This window comes from Histomonas meleagridis (genome assembly GCF_020186115.1).
Source record: "Histomonas meleagridis strain 2922-C6/04-10x chromosome Unknown contig_118, whole genome shotgun sequence".
Classification (NCBI taxonomy): domain Eukaryota; phylum Parabasalia; order Tritrichomonadida; family Dientamoebidae; genus Histomonas; species Histomonas meleagridis.
In genome coordinates, this window is record NW_027150758.1 from 88532 (window position 1) to 106551 (window position 18020).

Below are 18020 nucleotides of genomic sequence, written 5' to 3' on the forward strand. Positions count from 1 at the left end.
GTTGATAGATCCCATGCAAAATCGGTTCGCCACTTCGATTTTGATTCTGTTGTTGAATCATCAGACAAAAAACGAATCCGAATCTAAAGTAAGTTCATATCCTTTTGATGACTCCTTAAATTCAGACCTGAATTCAACAGGTCTTACTATATATATTTGCGATCCGAAATTTCAATTAAAAAAATTGAATGAAAAGATTATGTTGAATAAATTTTTATTTAAATAAATACATGTTTTTGAATAAATTTTTCATAAATTTTTGAGCGATAATTCAATTTTATAATTAAAAAGTTAAAAGAAAGTGGCGATGTTAAGAAAATTTGGTGGACGGGGGTTTTTCACGTGGACAGGAGTTTTTCCGGTGACTTTACCATTAATAATGTAAAAATTCATGAACTTGAAAAATGATAATGTTTGTTTGAATACAGTTTGTGAATTATAGTCCAACTCCAATGGCGCCCGTTATGTTTTCGTCGGTTTTTTGGAGACCGTTTAAAACGAACACAGTTTTTTCAATGGACGAAGAAGAGACAGATTCTTTAAAGGTTGTTCTCGTTGGCGACAGCGGAGTTGGGAAAACATCCATTGCGCGGCGCTTTGTTGATGGTAAATTTTACGCTAATCCATTAACGACAGTTGGAACTGATTTTTTCGAAAAAATGGTAAACGCTGAGGATAGAAACATCAAACTAGCAATTTGGGATACAGCTGGAAGTGAAAATTTTAAGAGTCTTATTCCAATTTATTATAAAGATGCAAATATTATTATTTTTGTATTTGCTGTTGGAAGTTCTGGTAGAACCGAAGCCCAAAGGACATTTGACAGTATTAATGAATGGCACAAGCAGGTTTTTGAAAAAAACAATTCAGCAACATTTTGTTTATGCGGAAATATGTGCGACCTTGACCATGAAATTTCATTTGAAAGAGCAGATGAAAAAGCAAAAGCATTAGGTATGAGCTATTTTGAGACAAGTGCACTTAATGGTGATGGTATTGAAAATCTCTTTCAAAAGGCCGCTGAGGAATTCATAAACAAAGAGGGGACCATAAGAAGCGTGAAGAAGCTACAAAAAAAAGAAGACTCAAAAAAATCAGGTTGTTGTAAAAATTTTGATTAATTAGAATAATGCTCCCGAAAAATAATTCAACTAAAGTCGGATTTTTAATATGCACTGTGCTTTTGTTTTGTTTCTGTTTTTGGAAAAAAACTGAATGTTGTGATCGAAATTAAAACAAAAATTATGCTCTCGCTTATTATTTTTGAAGCATTGATTTTTGGCACATTCAATTGATTGTAAAAAATCATGATGATGAAATGCGAATTGAAGTACTAATTTTGAGAAAATTTGGCAAAATTTTACATTACTTCAATCCACATTATCAATCAAATAAACTGGTTGTGAAAAATCAGCAGCATTCAATTTATAAACAAACCTTGTCAAACTGGAAATTCAATATTGAATGATATCACTTTTAAAATAACGATTCACATACTTTGATGAAAAATTCAAATCAACAAATCGATGTTGCAATCATGAAATTGCACCTTTAGGGGAAATCCTACCGCTATACACAAAGGACTTTAGGGGTAGGACAGCACAGAATCTCAGATTTTATTCATGGAAGAACCATGAATCACAATAGAAGCCAAAATCCCAAGATCTCTCAAGAAATATTAGATTTTGTTGATATGAATACCCTTGCTGATGCCAAAATATCAAATACTCAAATGCAAGGAATGATCAAAGAATAATATTCTGTTGATTTATGTTTGAAATTTATTGCAAATTCCAGGGAACATCTTGGATTTGTCTATAGACCTCCACTGAAAATTTAAAAACTTTCAGAAGAGCTAAAGGTACTTCGCTACCAATTTGCCAAATATGTCCAAAAAGAACTAGTCGACAAAGCTATTATATTTTCTGATGAATCGCGTTTCGGAATTTTGCCAGGCAATAATTGGGTGTACATAAAAAAAGGGAAATAGAGCGAAACAGTCTCAATAGGCAGCGAAAAGTTTATTGATACTGCCATAACTCTCAAATTGCAAGTAACTTTTTTTATTCTAAATGCAAGTTGATTCCAGGGTGGCCCCCAAACTCACCAGACTACAACCCAATCGAAATGATTTGGGCAATAATTAAAAAGATGTTAAAAAAAACACAAATTGGTTCAAATGAAGAACCTATCACACAAGTAAGCAACATTTGAAACTCACTTGATCAATCGATAATAAATAATCTTATTATAGATTTTAATCGTCGAATTGATCTTGTTGCTGATATTAATGGCTGCTCAATCAGCCAGTATTTGTCGTCTCATTGCACCAAACCGAAGCATCTTCAAGAAGAAATGATTTAAAGAAGAATCTTTTCTGATGAAGATGATCGGATGTTTCTATAGGCAGTGGAGCAACTGGGGCAACGTTGGAAAACAATTTCTATGCGAATGGTATGGCCTTCAGCATCGATGGTGAAGAACCGATATTGGATGTTGATGCGAATCGAAAGAAACCAAAAACTCGATTCCTATCATCAGCTACCTCCGATATCAGTTCTTCTTGAAAGCCTTTCTAACTGAGAAGTGAATGAACCTGGTAATCAGATGACTGGAAAAATATTAACAGTGATTTCGAATGAAATTGTCCGATTGAAAATTTTTTTTGTATGCGTAACGATCATATTTTGTTAGATACAAACGGCTATCACACAAAAACGCGTTTCTTCTGATTTATTACAACCAGTTTATGACGAAAAGATATGTAACTTACCAAGAAATAAAAAAAGCTGCTGATCTTTCGAATCTAGGAGTTCAAGAATATAAAAAATCCAATTATGATGTTTCATTAGATTATTTTCTTAAATCTCTTGGAACTTATCAAACGATTTTAAACCACGAAAAAGGGAATGCTGATCTTACTCAAAAAGTATTACGACAATTAGCAATTGTTAGGGAAAGAATTCAAACCATATGTGATTTGAAATTATTAAGTCAGTCACAAAGGCAACAGATATTGTCTTCACTAGCATTTCAAAATTCATTGGCATACCCATTAAATATGAATCAAAGTGTTTTATTCAATCAATCATTAAATCCAAATAGTTTTCAATCACAAACATTGCCAGTAGATCAACAGCAGGAGGCACCAAATCCGCAACAAACACAACTTTCATCTCCACAACAATCATCACCAGCACTAAAAATTCAAAATCCACAGATAATGCAACAAGTACAACAACCACAAAATGCTCAAAATGCGCAACTTCCTCCACCATTGCAGTCTCAAATAATAAATCCACAGCCAACTCCGCAATCGCCAGGACAACAATCACAACTTCCTCCACCATTGCAATCACAAACGTTAAATCCGCAACAGCTTCAACAGCCACAACTTCCACCTCCATTACAATCTCAAATTATTCAGTTATCTCACGCACAACAAACAATTCCAAATGCACAAACACTTCAGCCATTATCACCAGAACAACAATCGCAATTACCACCACCACTGCAATCACAAATTATATCGCAACCAGTTCAAGACGCACACTCACAATCATCTCATAAAAGTCGACATAAAAAGACACATCGTAAAACCGAACGACATTTTCTTCACGAGCGTATAATAGATCTTTCCAATTACACTCCAATTCGACAATTAGGCAAAGGCTCATTTGGAGAAGTTGTTCTTGTCCGCGAAAATAGTACAGGAGAACTATATGCTGCCAAACTTTTATTTTCGGATATTGTCCGATCGATTGATCAAGTTCAATTTCTCCGCGAAGTCGAATTGTTAATGTGTGCGAATCATCCAGCAGTATTACGTCTACAAGGACTAACATTAAAAGCGTCGACAGATAATCCATATCCAATGATTATGACGCAATATTTACCAAATGGCTCATTAGAGGATTATATATTCCAAAAGAAATTAAATGACATTACATTAAAAATGATAATTCTCTATGGAATTGCTAAGGCAATGTCTTACATACATGTGAAACTTGGAATTGTTCATAGAGACTTAAAGCCTGCTAACGTTTTAATGAATTCGAATGATGAGCCTGTAGTTTGCGATTTCGGCTTCTCAAAATTAATGAATAATGAATATGAAAATATGAAACAATCAAAAGTTGTCGGTTCGCCTGTTTATATGGCACCAGAATTATTGAAAGGAGAAGAATACAATAGTTCGACGGACGTTTATTCATACGGTATTTTGATGTGTGAGGTGATATCCGGGGTGCCCGCATACGAGGACGTTAGGACGATGGGTGAATTGGTGATGAAGGTCTCCCAAGGAGTGAGGCCTAATATACCAGGCAATGTTCCAAAAGAGTTCGTAGGTTTGATGGAAAGTTGTTGGAATGAGTTTCCGGAGAATAGACCAAGATTTAGAGATGTGTCAAGTTTTATTAGAACAAATGCTTCTTTGTTCCCTGGCGTTGATATGAATGCGTTTGGAAATTATGTTAAAAAAATTAGAGAGAACAGAAACGATTCCTCATAATATTTCTATGTTGTATGCAAAAAAAGACAAAACCAAATGTTCGCAAAGGAACAGCCACGTAAGGTTTTATATAAATTTATTGAAAATTCAAAAATCAATTTTTTCAAATGATAAGATTTGTTGCTTTTTCTTAAGAAGTTCGACAAGAATTCTTTTATTGATCAATGGTAAAAATAAGAGTTATGTTCTGTGATATTGCATGTTTGATGGTTGGCCAGATAGAAGATTAGTGTCAAAACCTCCCTTTTTGAGTGGTAATTTGCGGTTATTTAGCTTAGAAGATGACTGATAATCCCCCTGTTGATGAACATGAAGAAGCAATGAAAGAATATACATCAAAACTTATCAGAATGACAAAGCTTGAAGCTGAAATCAAGGAAAGAGGCTTAGCAGTTCAAACAGCACAAGCAGAATTAGACGAAACTGAAAGACAAATCAATGCTATGCATTCAGTCGGACAAAAAATCGCCGAGATATACAGAATTCTTGACGGTGAGCGATATATTGTTAAAATAGAAGGTGATGATAGATTTGTTGTAAAAGCAAGATCTAGACTTGATCCATCTTTACTAACAATTGGTAGACGTGTGACACTTGATACAGCCACTCGTACTATTATGCATGCTCTTCCACGTCAAGTTGATCCACAAGTATACCACATGACGACTGAAGATCCTGGTAATGTTAAGTATTCCGATGTTGGAGGTCTTGGTGATCAAATCAATGAAATCCGCGAAATTATTGAATTGCCATTAGTTAATCCAGAAATTTTTATTCGTGTAGGTGTGAAAGCTCCTAAAGGAGCATTATTATATGGTCCACCAGGAACTGGCAAGACGCTTATTGCGCGTGCAATTGCCTCCAGCACTAAAGCTTCCTTCCTTAAAGTTGTTTCCACCAATTTAATCGGCAGTTATATTGGTGAATCTGCACGGCTTATACGAGAAATGTTTAAATATGCACGTGAACATCAACCGTGTATCATTTTCATTGATGAAATTGATGCACTTGGCCAAAGGCGTATGGGAGACGGTCAATCAAACGATAGAGAAATCCAGCGAACGTTAATGGAACTTTTGTCACAAATGGACGGTTTTTCATCGACGTCACAAGTGAAAGTCGTCATGGCTACCAACAGACCAGATGTTTTAGACCCTGCGTTATTACGTCCTGGAAGGTTAGATAGGAAAATAGAGATTCCTTTGCCAAATGAACAAGGAAGACTCGAAATTTTGAAAATACATGCAAGAAATTTGAATGTTGAGGGTGAAATAGATTTTGATGCTATTGTGAAATTGTCTGAGGGATTTAATGGTGCGGATTTGAGGAATGTATGTACAGAAGCTGGATTGTTCGCATTGAGAGAGGGAAGAGAAAGTGTGAATAATGATAACTTTATGAAAGCAGTAAGAACTGTGAAACAAACAAAGGGATTAGAGTCAGAACTTCATTATAATAAAATTTGATCGATAAACATATGGATTAAAAACCATTTTGTCAGATAATATCGACACACAATTTGAGTTATTTTTTGAGAATAATATTTAAAGTTACCAAACATTTTGGTTGGTTGCCGAGCTGCCATCCACAGAATCCTGGTTGGGCATGAAAGGGAATTTCTTGTTTGTTTCCTGTTTTTGAATATCTCATCAAATATTATTGCTTACCTATACAACATAGAACTAGCTAATAACTTGTGGAATGGAACTAAAACAAATAAATATACTTCATCACCAATATGAAATAAATTAATTTCTAGAGAAACAAACTTTGGAGAAAATTTATTAAGTTTCGAGTTACAATGTGGTATTTTGAATGCAATCATTTACGGATGATCATCAACCTTGTTCAAATACGAATGAAAACACCAGGTATTACATTAGAAAATATCGAAACATCGTTAGCTTCAATTACAACGCCACTAACAAAAAGATATTCAAACACATTAAGTGAAACTTGTGGAACAACAAAATTCAACACAACAACATTTCCACCATCTTGTTCCAATTTTTGAATAGAAGAAACGTTAGAAATGTCATTATAATATTTTTTATCATATGATATAACAAGATCAATGGTTTTTAAACATTTGATTCATTAAAATTTTTCATGTTTTGAAATATTTTTTTGTAATTAAAATATTATTTTGCATAACATTTCATTAGAATTCAATCCAACAAAAAATTAATCTAAAGAAAAACAATTTGCACATGATATAAATTCACATAAATATTTAAAACTATGAATTATTTTGTGCTTAGTTTCACATTGTTTATTTGATGCATTTCATTATTTACTCTTCGCCATCGTCACTTTTTATTGCTGTGTATTCGTGTTTTGGTTCAAATTGTTCCTCTTCTTCCTCCTCGAATTCCAACATGCTTTGAAATGCCATTGCAACTTGTGCTGCATACTTATGCCGTTGATCATCTGGAAGATTTGGAATTTCAGACTTTAATTCCATCATAAGCGACATAGCTTGGTCAAAAGAATCATTCTCCGGATCAGTATTCTTCATTAATGCAACAAGTCGTTCAATTTTCTTTTCAATGAGAGGTTTACCAGCTGATGTCTTGATAGGCCAATTAACCATTTCCAAGGCTTCAAGGATTCGGCAACCAGCAGGTGGTGCTTGTGTGTCAAGAAGAGATGAACGTCCATTTCCTTCATGGAATTTTCGAAATTCAGCAGCTAATGTACTTAGCTTGACATTAACGATTTCTGCAAAGTTATCTAGTTCCCAATCTTGAAGTGGTTGTGGGATTTCGTCATTGGAAGATTCATCAATAATTCTTAAAAGAAGCCGAAGTTCGGCATCTTTATATTGACCAGAAGGAGGTATGTTTTTGTCACAGTAATGTGAATCACTGATCCATAAAACAGCAGGTGGTTTGCCACCTACATCAAAATCAAGTTTAAGTGATGCTTCAAAATATTTATTTTTGATTTCAATTGGCTTACCTTCTGGTGAAAGAGTCATAGCAACTTCTTGTGCTGCTTTAGGGTCACCGTGTGGAATTATGCAAATTCTATTGGTCATGACTAAAAAATGTTATAATATTTGGGCGGATCGTTTTTGGACATCGTAACGGTCGCTCTATTCTCAATTATTGAATAGTTTATCTTCAGATACAAAAACTATCTTACCCTTATTCACTTCGTCCCGCAACGTACGTTAAGCCCAAATAACGTATTTTTTCTCATGTTTTTCTTGAAAATCCTGAAACCAAACAAAATTGAGGTATATTGACATAGAAAACTAAATAAATCTCAGTACGATGAATAAAAGTATTCTACTATTTTGTTTAAAAATTGTAATTTTTGTATTGAAGAATAATCAATTTTCTCTTTCTAGAAAAATGTAAGCAAAATACCAACAACATTTATTTAGATAAAATCCAGTATAATTGAAGAGCTATCATATTTTGTGGTTAAATAGAAAAAATAAAAATCTTCTAATTATAAAATATTAAATTCACTTAAACTTATTATAGACTTCGCATTTGTTAATCATTTTTTGATATAATGTTTTTCATAATTTTGAGCATATTTCATCTACTTTTTGTCCATTAAAATCTTCGCTGGAAAAAAAAATTTTTTGGCGGTAAAATTTTATTTCTGAAATAACATTTTAAATTCTGAAAATCTCCAAGTAAAATTAATATTAAAAATTTGTTATGAGAAGTATAATAAAATTATGTGTCTGAATTGGAAAAATCTGAACATATATATATATATATATATATTATTTGGCCGGCCAAATAATATTTCATCCATATAATTGCTAAAATGAGTTGTAAATAAGAAAAATATTATACGTTTTAAGTGTTTATTAAGAACTTTTAAGATTTTTTTTAATCAATTTTAGGTTAAATGTTTCCAGGAATTCCTAATCACTTCATTGGGAATCTCCTCCCAAGCATCTAATAGTATTACAATAGCATCAATGATATCATATTCATCGATGCTATTGTTTATTAGGTATTTTTCGAATTCATAGTGACACTTTTTTTAAAACTTTCCAAATATACTTCTGTCTAATGGTTGCCACTTGCCCGTTTGACCAGCTGGGATATATGACAATTGAATATTTCTTTTTGTCGAATAACTTTGAACTTCTTCATCTCTGTGAGACGAATGCAGATCCCAAAGTAAATATGCATTTGGTTCATCTATCTGTCTGAACTGTTTTCAACGAACAATATCTTCTCTGTTGAATACAATCTTCCATAATCTTTGTATAAATTGAGTCTTCAATCTGCCTATTAAGTATTCTTGATACACCTTTGGCTCCATGTACAATTAATGTTGAATTTGGATTCGCTAGAAGCTTCTTTCTCCATGTTTTTAGCGTACCTTTTGGTATTTTCGTTTCGTCAGATTTTTCTGAATTGTTCCATCTGCCAATCTTGTTGGAGTCTTCAGTAAGTCTAAAATATTATTCAAATGTTCTTTCTTATCACCAGCTAGTCTATCATAATTCGTATGTTGCACGGGTAGAAAACCTGGAATTTGCATATGTGTCAGGGCCACGATGATTGAAAGGTTTATTGATCTTACGATAACGATTGGCATAAATCATTCAAAAAGATGCGGGATGAAGTTTTAATGAATCAGGGTATGAAACAGTAGAAGTGTGTCAATCTTGTTTAGATCGCTGAAACTCTGCTTTCAAGATTAACTGTACATCTTTAATATTTGTTTTGATTGGTCAGGTTCTCGATAAAATAACTTAAGATTGGTTAAACTTGAGTAAAATGAACATATTCGTTGAGGACATTAAAAAATTTCCAACAAAAGATGATTTTCGTATGTTTGTATGTTTATATCAACTTTTGATTTGATACTTTTCCTTCTGGTGTTTTTTGCGAACATTTGATCTTCGAGTTGATTTTGATTATTAGCAATATATGCCTAATTTCTATTTTTTATTGAAAATGAAGATTTGATGATTGTAGAAGATCGTTATGAATTCGAATTTGGTCGTTTTTCACTCAGTAAATTTACTATTTCAGTGTAACCTTTTTGTTGTGCAATTTGAAGTGCTGTTTGAAATTATTAAAACATATTCTAAATTATTAAAACATATTCTAAATTATTAAATCATATCCAAAATAATTAAAATATATTTCAAATTATTCAAATGAATATCTTTTGTATTAACATCAATTCCTTTATCTAAAAGTAATTTTACTATTTCTATATTATTATTTCTAACTGCTATATGAAGTGCTGTTTGAAATTATTAAAACATATATAAAATTATTAAAACATATTCCAAATTATTCAAATGAATATATTTTGCATTAACATCAATTCCTTTATCTAAAAGTAATTTTACTATTTCTATATTATTATTTCTAACTGCTATATGAAGTGCTGTTTCAAATTATTAAAACATATATAAAATTATTAAAACATATTCCAAATTATTCAAATGAATATATTTTGCATTAACATCAATTCCTTTATCTAAAAGTAATTTTACTATTTCTATATTATTATTTCTAACTGCTATATGAAGTGCTGTTTCAAATTATTAAAACATATATAAAATTATTAAAACATATCCAAAATTATTAAAACATATTACAAATTAATAAAACATATTCCAAATTATTAAAACATATCCAAAATTATTAAAACATATTCTAAATTATTAAAACATATTCTAAATTATTAAAACATATTCTAAATTATTAAAACATATTTCAAATTATTCAAATGAATATATTTCGCATTAACATCAATTTCTTCTTTATCTAAAACATATTTCACAAGTTCGATATTATCTGATTCAGAAGCAAATAACAAAATATTTATAGGAATTTGATTATTTTGAAGGAAACATTCAACGAGATATAAATTTCCATTTCTTGCTGTTTCATTAATATTAACAGGATTAACATTAATTCCTTTTTCTTCCAAAAATGCTAAAATTTCATAATTGTCTTGTTTAATACAAAAACTTACCAAATCATTAGTTTTATTCTCTAACATTCGAAACATTGAATTTGGTTGTGTTTTTTCTGATTTATTCTCATAAACATATTTAAAGATATCATTTTGATGGAATTTAATTGCTGTTTCATATGAACCTTCAAATGATGAATGATTCTGTTCACATAAATGAATAATTTCTTCATTTCCACCTGCAACTGCATATTTACCTGTATTATTTACATTTACATTATTCATAAGTAAATATTTGAAACATTTAACTGAAGAAAAGAATGCTGCATAATCAATTAATGTAACATTTTCTTTGTTAATAAATGAACATCTTTCATAAAGTGATGGTTCAATTGTTTGATTAAAATCGAAGTTTGTTTGTGATGATATTTCTTGAAGTTTTTCTATTTCATCATTCCGAATTACTTTTGCAATTTCATTTGGATTATGTCCTTCTTTAATATACTTCTTATGGAGCTCCCAATCATTCTTTGATAGTTCTTCATAATTATCCAAAAAGTATTTTTCTATTGGATCATTTCTATTATACCCAAATGGCAAATGATTTTGGTTTTGGTTTTCTTCTTTTGCTTTATAATGAGAAAAATATTTTGAATTAATATTTTTAGTGATATTTTTATCAATTAAATTTTGTTCAATCATTTTCTCAATTAAATAATATGATTCTTGTGTGTTCTTTGTAGATACACGTTTGATAAAAATTGATAATAGTTTAACGATATTTTGATTAATTTCTTCTTCTTTCATTTGAAGTGTCTTTAAAAAATTTAAGTAAATATCGAATGCTTGTTTTCGTGATGAAAATGCATTATAAACGATGTTACTTATAATAGTATTAAATGTATTTGAAAAATTTGAATCAAAAAATTTCATTACTTTTTTAATGGATGGCTGGAAGTTTTCTTCGGTTAAAGCGAATATGGTTTTCTCAAGCACAATTAGGAATTTCAAGCAGGTTGATGAATTACTCAAATTTTTATCTCCTGTGTTTATGGAAGTAATATCATCATTAGGTCTGTGCTTTGGCGAAATCATAGCTTTAAATAAAATTAGATCCCAAATGTCACTTTTAATTCAATTCCTTTTCTGACATCAAATGGCGCCAAATACACACTATGAGATTGTGAACCATTGAATCCTGTTATTTATTTGCAAAAGCGCTACCAGACCAAAAATAATTAACGGTCTGCTTTCGTGGTCGAGTAAAATCCGAAATGAATGAAGACGACGAGGAAAATTTTGAACAAATAGAGGCAACATTTGGTTTTATGGACATGCTTCCAAGCGATGCACCAGCAATTGCAGGATTTATTCCAAAATATTTAAATGTAGAAAGAGTTGAATTAAGTAAAATTATTACAGGACAAAAACGCGTTGGTACTTGCATAAAACTTGCATATGTAGAAGATGAAGACGATCAATCATTGTTCGGATTTACTTCTGTTGTTAACTTAGGATACTTTCAAAATTATGCAACTGTTAGTAATTTTATAAATTGGCTCCTAAGCTTGAATGATCCTTCGCTTAATCAAATACTTGGAAATTTCCTACCCTCTGTTGGATTGCTTCTGGATGAAAGAGCATATGGCGTTCCACCTCAATTAATACCACATTTAATCAGAGGCCTTTTTGAGGAAATTGAATGGGCGACAGAAGACTGTGAAACACAAGAAGAAAGAGATTCTTATAAATTTACACATTATATTCTCGTTAAAAAAGCTGTGAAAGGTGAAGAAGGACTTGAGTTTCAAAATGCCGAAGATCAAGTGTTCTTCAAAAATGCAATGCTAAGGATAGAATTTAAGACAGAAGGCGAGGAAGGCGATTTCCAAGATCTTGAATATTACAGATATGTTATGGTTCTTACACGTGAATCAATATTTGATGTTCGTAGGGAAATCAATGAAATGTTTGATGTAAATGAGGATGATTACAAAGATGAAGGAATTGTTTAAGTTTACATAAACATATTCATTTAAAACAAGCGTTTTCTTTTTTACTTTCGAATTTGGAAAAAGAAAAAAAATATTTACCTCAAAACCAAATTGTTTGTTTCTTTCAAAAAAAAAAATGGTACCTGTGGGGTTCGAACCCACGCACCTCTCGGTATTGGGGCTTAAATCCAACGCCTTAGACCACTCGGCCAAAGTACCATCTGATTAATTTTAAATTACAATATGTTACGATTTAAATTTAACAAAAAGATACAATGAATTCAAACTCGAATCAAATTTTTTTGTCAAAATGTTTCATCTTTTTTGAACTTATTTACACACGAAACATTAATAAATTAAATAGGGCGTAATTAAACAAATAACCAAAAACAAATGCTCAAGTGAAGAATATTTATTGCTCTTCGTTAACTTCTTTTTCTTCCTTTTGTTCTTCTTCCTCATTTGCAACATGTTGTACCTCTTCTTTAGCTTCTTCCTCATGAGCTTCTACTTCCTCTTGTTTCGGTTCTTCTTTCTTAACTTCCTTTTCATTAACATTTTCTTCTGTCACAAAGCTGAATGCGTTCTGCTGCTCTTCGTCCTCTTGCGGCGGTTCGCTTTGTGCCTCGTCTGTGAAGGTGAATGCGGATGGCTGCTCGGGCATATCTGTTGGCTCGACATTTTCGATCGACGCATAGAAGCGAATCGCTGCGGAGCGAAGCGAAGCCTGCGGAGCAACTTTCAGCTTCTCGACCTCCTTCTTTACGTGTGCAACTGTTCCGATTCCGAACTTTTCGCCGAAAACTTCCAATCCATATATAGCCCTAACCTTAACCTTCCACTCAGAGCTGTTAAGAGCTTCAGTGAGCTCAACAAGTGACTCTGGAACAATGGACGCTTTGAATGCAGTGATTTCACCATTTGTTGGAAGAGCTCGGCCGCCAGTAACTTTGAGGAATTTGGAGGCTGGTGTGTCAGCAACATTTTTGGAGCGTTCTGGAATTGGATTTGATGGCTTCTTTTTGGACCATGAGAAATCTGCTTCAAGACGTTGGAATTGGCCACGCTGTGGTGGAGGTGGAGGTGGTGTATATGATGGAATTTGCGGTTGTGCTGGTTGTGCTGGTTGTGGAGGTTGATATGTATTTGTATTTGGACTTTGATAGGTTGGAGGTTGTGTATGTGCTGTTTGATACATTGGATGGACATACATTCCTTGTGTTGTTCCAGGTACGTTTCCACTGACATTTGATGCACTTCCATATTTTGATACAACAGGCGCTTTTTGACCACCGAATGTACGGCTGAAGAAACCTGTGATGTTTTCTAGTGTGCGGTTTGCTGTTGGATCATGATTTACTGGATCAAGAGATACTGGTTGTGTAATGTATTGATCATTACCATAAGATTCCATAGTACTTACACTGGCAACACGTTGAGTTGGAGCAGCTGTAGGAGTTGTTGTGGCGAAATGTTGTACAGTTGCTTGACCAGATGTAAAAATGAGATCTAAGAGAGATTGGGCGACATCTTTCATTTCTTGATATGGCTCATAACCGCGAAGAGGATCTGGACGCCCTCTCCATCCAATGCAATCAGAAATTGTAGATGAGTATAACTTGATTTCTGCTTGAACTGCAGATGATGGTCCATTTTGAGCAAGATGACTCATAAGCCTAAGAGCCTTAATTCGGACATTAACACGTGGAACTGTAAGTTTTTTGCAAGCATATTTAATAAGACGTTGAACATTTGCAGGATCATCTCTGGCTAATTGTACTGCTTCAGCAAGACACATACCTGGAGGTGGAAGATTATCATCAGTAGTTGCCCTATCAACAAGCCTGGAACAAGTAAACATTTCCAAAAATAACTCAAACCGCGAAGTGCATTGAAAAATTCACAACATTTTTTCTGACGTTTTCTTGGAAGAAAAAGATCGAACCAAATTTAGAAGAGCATTTATATATTTTTGATATAAAAATACAATTACATAAAATATTGCATACCTTTTACATTAATTTTTTATGTCTTTCTTTTATGATAAGTATGAGATTTAGTTCATTTCTGCAGAAACGATATCTAATTGAATTTATTTTGATCGTTGATTTGACGATGGCCTGACATAAACCGTTTGAATTGAATTTCTCCGATGTGTTATTTTGGGAAAGTGAATTTTTAATTTTTGCGATAAATAAATAACTTCGTGATGTATAAAATGCATATCAAGTTGAATGTGATTTGATATTTCTTAAAATTTTGAAAATTCATGAAATATATTTTTAATTGATTTATATAGAATTAACTAGCAATATTATTTATTTCATTTTACTTGTAAAGCATTAATTTTTTAAAGGTGAATTATAAGTCAATAATGAATATTTTTTAATTTAGATTTAATTTTTTTTTCGTGTCACACTCAAACTTCTCAAATTTATTTGTCAACAATTTGATGCAAATTATTATGTTGTTTCCGATAGTTTCCACCATCTTTCCTTTTTTATCATTTTCCATGGGAATATGTTCAGAAACCTTTGGTCCTAATCCAAACTTCACGAGGTGCATCATGAAAGTTGACACAAAAATTAATTTTTCGACAATTAATGAAGGGCAAACTGCTATATATCTACATAATAAAAATAAAGGCATTATTAAAATCACTACTGAAGATCTAGGGTATCAATGGAATAATTTTCCAGACGTTAATCCTGGAGAAGGTGTACAAATTTTTTTATCAAACTTCACATTAGGTTGTTTCTCAGAAGATTGCGCCTTATCCATTTGGCATACAAGTTATGATAAAGATAGTGCCTGTTTTATTGGTGATACAGCTGGAAGTCAATTTCTAGGACAAAATATCATAATCCCCAGACGATATCCTGCATTCTTTGATTTTGGAGAAAACACAAAGTTTTATGCCAGAAAGTTTGACCATCCAAGAGACACAGGTCTAACCTTATATTATTATAATAACACAGAAGTTAGTATCATTCCGAAAGAAAACAAATCAGTAAGTTTTACAAGCCCTGGTATGATCCATATGTCATCATCGAAATATACACCTGTTGAGTTTAATATAATTATTGGATCCATGACATTACTTGATACCGAGTTCTCCAACAATGCCTCTGTTGGACTGTTTTCTTCTCTTAAGGGAAGTCTAGGTAATTACAAATGGACAACTCCAGGAGACAAATCAAATTTGCAATATATAAATGCAAAAAGAGAGAACAGAGAATATCAAAAAATTGCTTTAGCAATGATATTCATCACCATTCTGGTGTTCATTATAAGCCTTGTGTCTTTAATTGTCTTGTTACTTCGATTCTATAAACCAAAGAAAAATTTTGTAGATGAAACTACTGCACTCGAAATTACTGACCAGGACATTGTTAGTGATATGCATAAATAAATTATAATGAGTAGTAAAATCCAAGCGACTTGTTGTATCTGATTTTATATTTTTTGTTTAAAAAAAATGAAATTGTTTTGAGTTAAAATAGTAATTCGCTTAATTCGTGAAGAAGATTTACGCATTAATTTGATTAATCTACTTTAAACAGTCATGTTGCTTAAGGAATAAGATCCGATATAATAAAATCACTTCACATAAATGATCGTACGTTTATTCAAAATAAAAAAATCTGTCTTTTAAAATTTTCTTTCATAATATTCTTTGAAAAACATATATAGAAGTCAAACGCAATATAAAGAAATTGTATCTTTTTGTTTTGGCAGAAATTAAAATTTTGTAAAAATTTTTCATTATTTTTTCGATTTAGTATTTATAAAAAAATAAAATAAAATCTAAACAAAAAAATTAATAATCGCTTTTTATGATAATATATTTTATATTTGACACAAATTATTTACATCCCAATATTCTATCAAAATCGTAATGAATCTTGTTATTGATTTTTGTTGGTCATCTGATATAGCATCCACTTGGAACATTGCGCAAGCTATTTTATCCAACACTTTATCATATTCCTTTTTCTCTGATTTAATTTCTTTTAAAAACACAATCAAATAGAACAAAAAATCTCTTTCACAGTTATTTAACTCATTTACAATTTCCAAACATTTAAAACTTGGTGTTTTAGTATCTAACTCCACCATTATATCTAAAGACAAAAATGGAACAAAAAGATTTCTAATAAACTCAAAGACAAAAGGTAATTCGGTCACAATTTCGAGATTATTTTTCTGCAAAATCGCATCATAAATTAAGTTCTTATTATTTAAAGCACGTGATTTTTCAATAATATTACGTATTAACATAGGAACATTAGTTTGGTTGTTAAATCCCATTATTGACTCTTTAAATAAAACTTCTTGAAGTGGAACACAAAACAAATTCGTGTCAATCGTCTTAATTCGAAGAGCTTCTTCATTCGATTGACTGTATTCTAAAGTTTCGTTTATTCCAGCACGAATTGTACAGATAAACGCTTTCTTTCGTATGCGGACATCTATAAATTCATACCGAAGAACAATGAAAAGATACGAACGAATGAGTCGCCAGAAACGCGATGATCGAAAAAATGTTATCAAAAAAATAAATATGTCCCAAACATGTCCAATTTGCTTGCTATAAATGGGCGTGTTCGTGTATTTAATAAGCTGGAGATAAGCTTCGTCTACAAAAACTCGATTTTGTCGTAAGATGGAAAATAGTGATAACAAAATTGACTTCCGTTTTTCATCTCGTTGGAATTGTAAAAGACTAAGAGAAGAGTAGGAGTTAATATGGGTACTGATGGCACGTGATGCTTCATTGCCAACCTCCTCTAAAAGTGAAGAAATGAGATTATTTCGTGGTGAAAGTAATTCATGAAGATCTGAAGTTGGATTACCTAAAGCCTTCCGATTTAAAAGTCCTATGAGTGTGTTATAAATGGTAGATGGTGAGTCTAATATAAATAAATCTGGTGGGAGATATGATATTTCATAATAACAATCTGATGTCATTTTTGGATCATCCAAAAGAGGGTTTCCTATAATTTGAGGTGATGATCCTTTTTTCTTTTGATAGCAGGGAAACATTGAATCTGGTATTGGAATTTGGAACGAAACTGGTGTTTGTTTTATTCTTGCATTACTGGGCATGCGATCTAAAAAAGTCCCTTTCCTTACATCAAAATAAAAACAATTTTGTGAGCAAGGGTGCTTAATTTTGTAAACATCAGTCATCCTTTAACGTACTCCACCCATCCAAGTAAAAGACTTCATAAAACTTAGTATGAAATTGCAATAATATAATTTTCAAACAACATGTAAAAAAATTCATGAAGAAATTTTTTATTAAAAGAGAAGGAAATACATTGTTTAACATTTTTTTTTAATTTATTTCAGTCTTAAACAATCCACTAAACAATTGATAGTGCTTTGCATACAATCAGATTTTTTGCAAATCCTTATCCAATTGAAGCAAATAGAAGTCCTCAAAGAACTTTCGAATTTAAATGTATAAATCTACGGAATATGCCTCCGTATCCAACATGATCGAGAGTGCAATTAGAAGTCCTCAAAGAACTTTCGAATTTAAGTGTATAAATCCACGGAATATGCCTCCGTATCCAACATGATCGAGATCGCAT

At 31.8% G+C, this 18020-nt stretch overlaps 7 protein-coding genes across 7 annotated transcripts; 5 read left to right on the forward strand and 2 right to left on the reverse strand.

Annotated features, from left to right (window-relative positions):
• Nucleotides 1–452: 452 nt before the first annotated feature.
• On the forward strand, nt 453–1121 carry GO595_000852 (small GTP-binding protein; the record flags this gene model as incomplete). The annotated part of the gene is made up of 1 exon (XM_067922113.1): nt 453–1121. One exon carries the CDS (start codon nt 453–455, stop codon nt 1119–1121), a length of 669 nt encoding a protein of 222 aa, XP_067778795.1.
• A 1940-nt stretch (nt 1122–3061) lies between these two features.
• Nucleotides 3062–4513, forward strand: GO595_000853 (TKL family protein kinase; the record flags this gene model as incomplete). Its single annotated transcript, XM_067922124.1, has 1 exon — nt 3062–4513. One exon carries the CDS (start codon nt 3062–3064, stop codon nt 4511–4513), a length of 1452 nt encoding a protein of 483 aa, XP_067778796.1.
• Nucleotides 4514–4794: 281 nt separating this feature from the next.
• Nucleotides 4795–5979, forward strand: GO595_000854 (26S protease regulatory subunit 10B; the record flags this gene model as incomplete). The annotated part of the gene is made up of 1 exon (XM_067922135.1): nt 4795–5979. One exon carries the CDS (start codon nt 4795–4797, stop codon nt 5977–5979), a length of 1185 nt encoding a protein of 394 aa, XP_067778797.1.
• Nucleotides 5980–6806: 827 nt separating this feature from the next.
• On the reverse strand, nt 6807–7553 carry GO595_000855 (uncharacterized protein; the record flags this gene model as incomplete). Its single annotated transcript, XM_067922146.1, has 1 exon — nt 6807–7553. One exon carries the CDS (start codon nt 7551–7553, stop codon nt 6807–6809), a length of 747 nt encoding a protein of 248 aa, XP_067778798.1.
• A 4147-nt stretch (nt 7554–11700) lies between these two features.
• Nucleotides 11701–12441, forward strand: GO595_000856 (protein BCCIP-like; the record flags this gene model as incomplete). The annotated part of the gene is made up of 1 exon (XM_067922157.1): nt 11701–12441. The coding sequence occupies one exon, from the start codon at nt 11701–11703 to the stop codon at nt 12439–12441; it is 741 nt and encodes a 246-aa protein (XP_067778799.1).
• A 391-nt stretch (nt 12442–12832) lies between these two features.
• Nucleotides 12833–14281, reverse strand: GO595_000857 (AP-4 complex accessory subunit tepsin-like; the record flags this gene model as incomplete). The annotated part of the gene is made up of 1 exon (XM_067922168.1): nt 12833–14281. One exon carries the CDS (start codon nt 14279–14281, stop codon nt 12833–12835), a length of 1449 nt encoding a protein of 482 aa, XP_067778800.1.
• Nucleotides 14282–14932: 651 nt separating this feature from the next.
• Nucleotides 14933–15832, forward strand: GO595_000858 (uncharacterized protein; the record flags this gene model as incomplete). The annotated part of the gene is made up of 1 exon (XM_067922180.1): nt 14933–15832. One exon carries the CDS (start codon nt 14933–14935, stop codon nt 15830–15832), a length of 900 nt encoding a protein of 299 aa, XP_067778801.1.
• Nucleotides 15833–18020: the final 2188 nt, after the last annotated feature.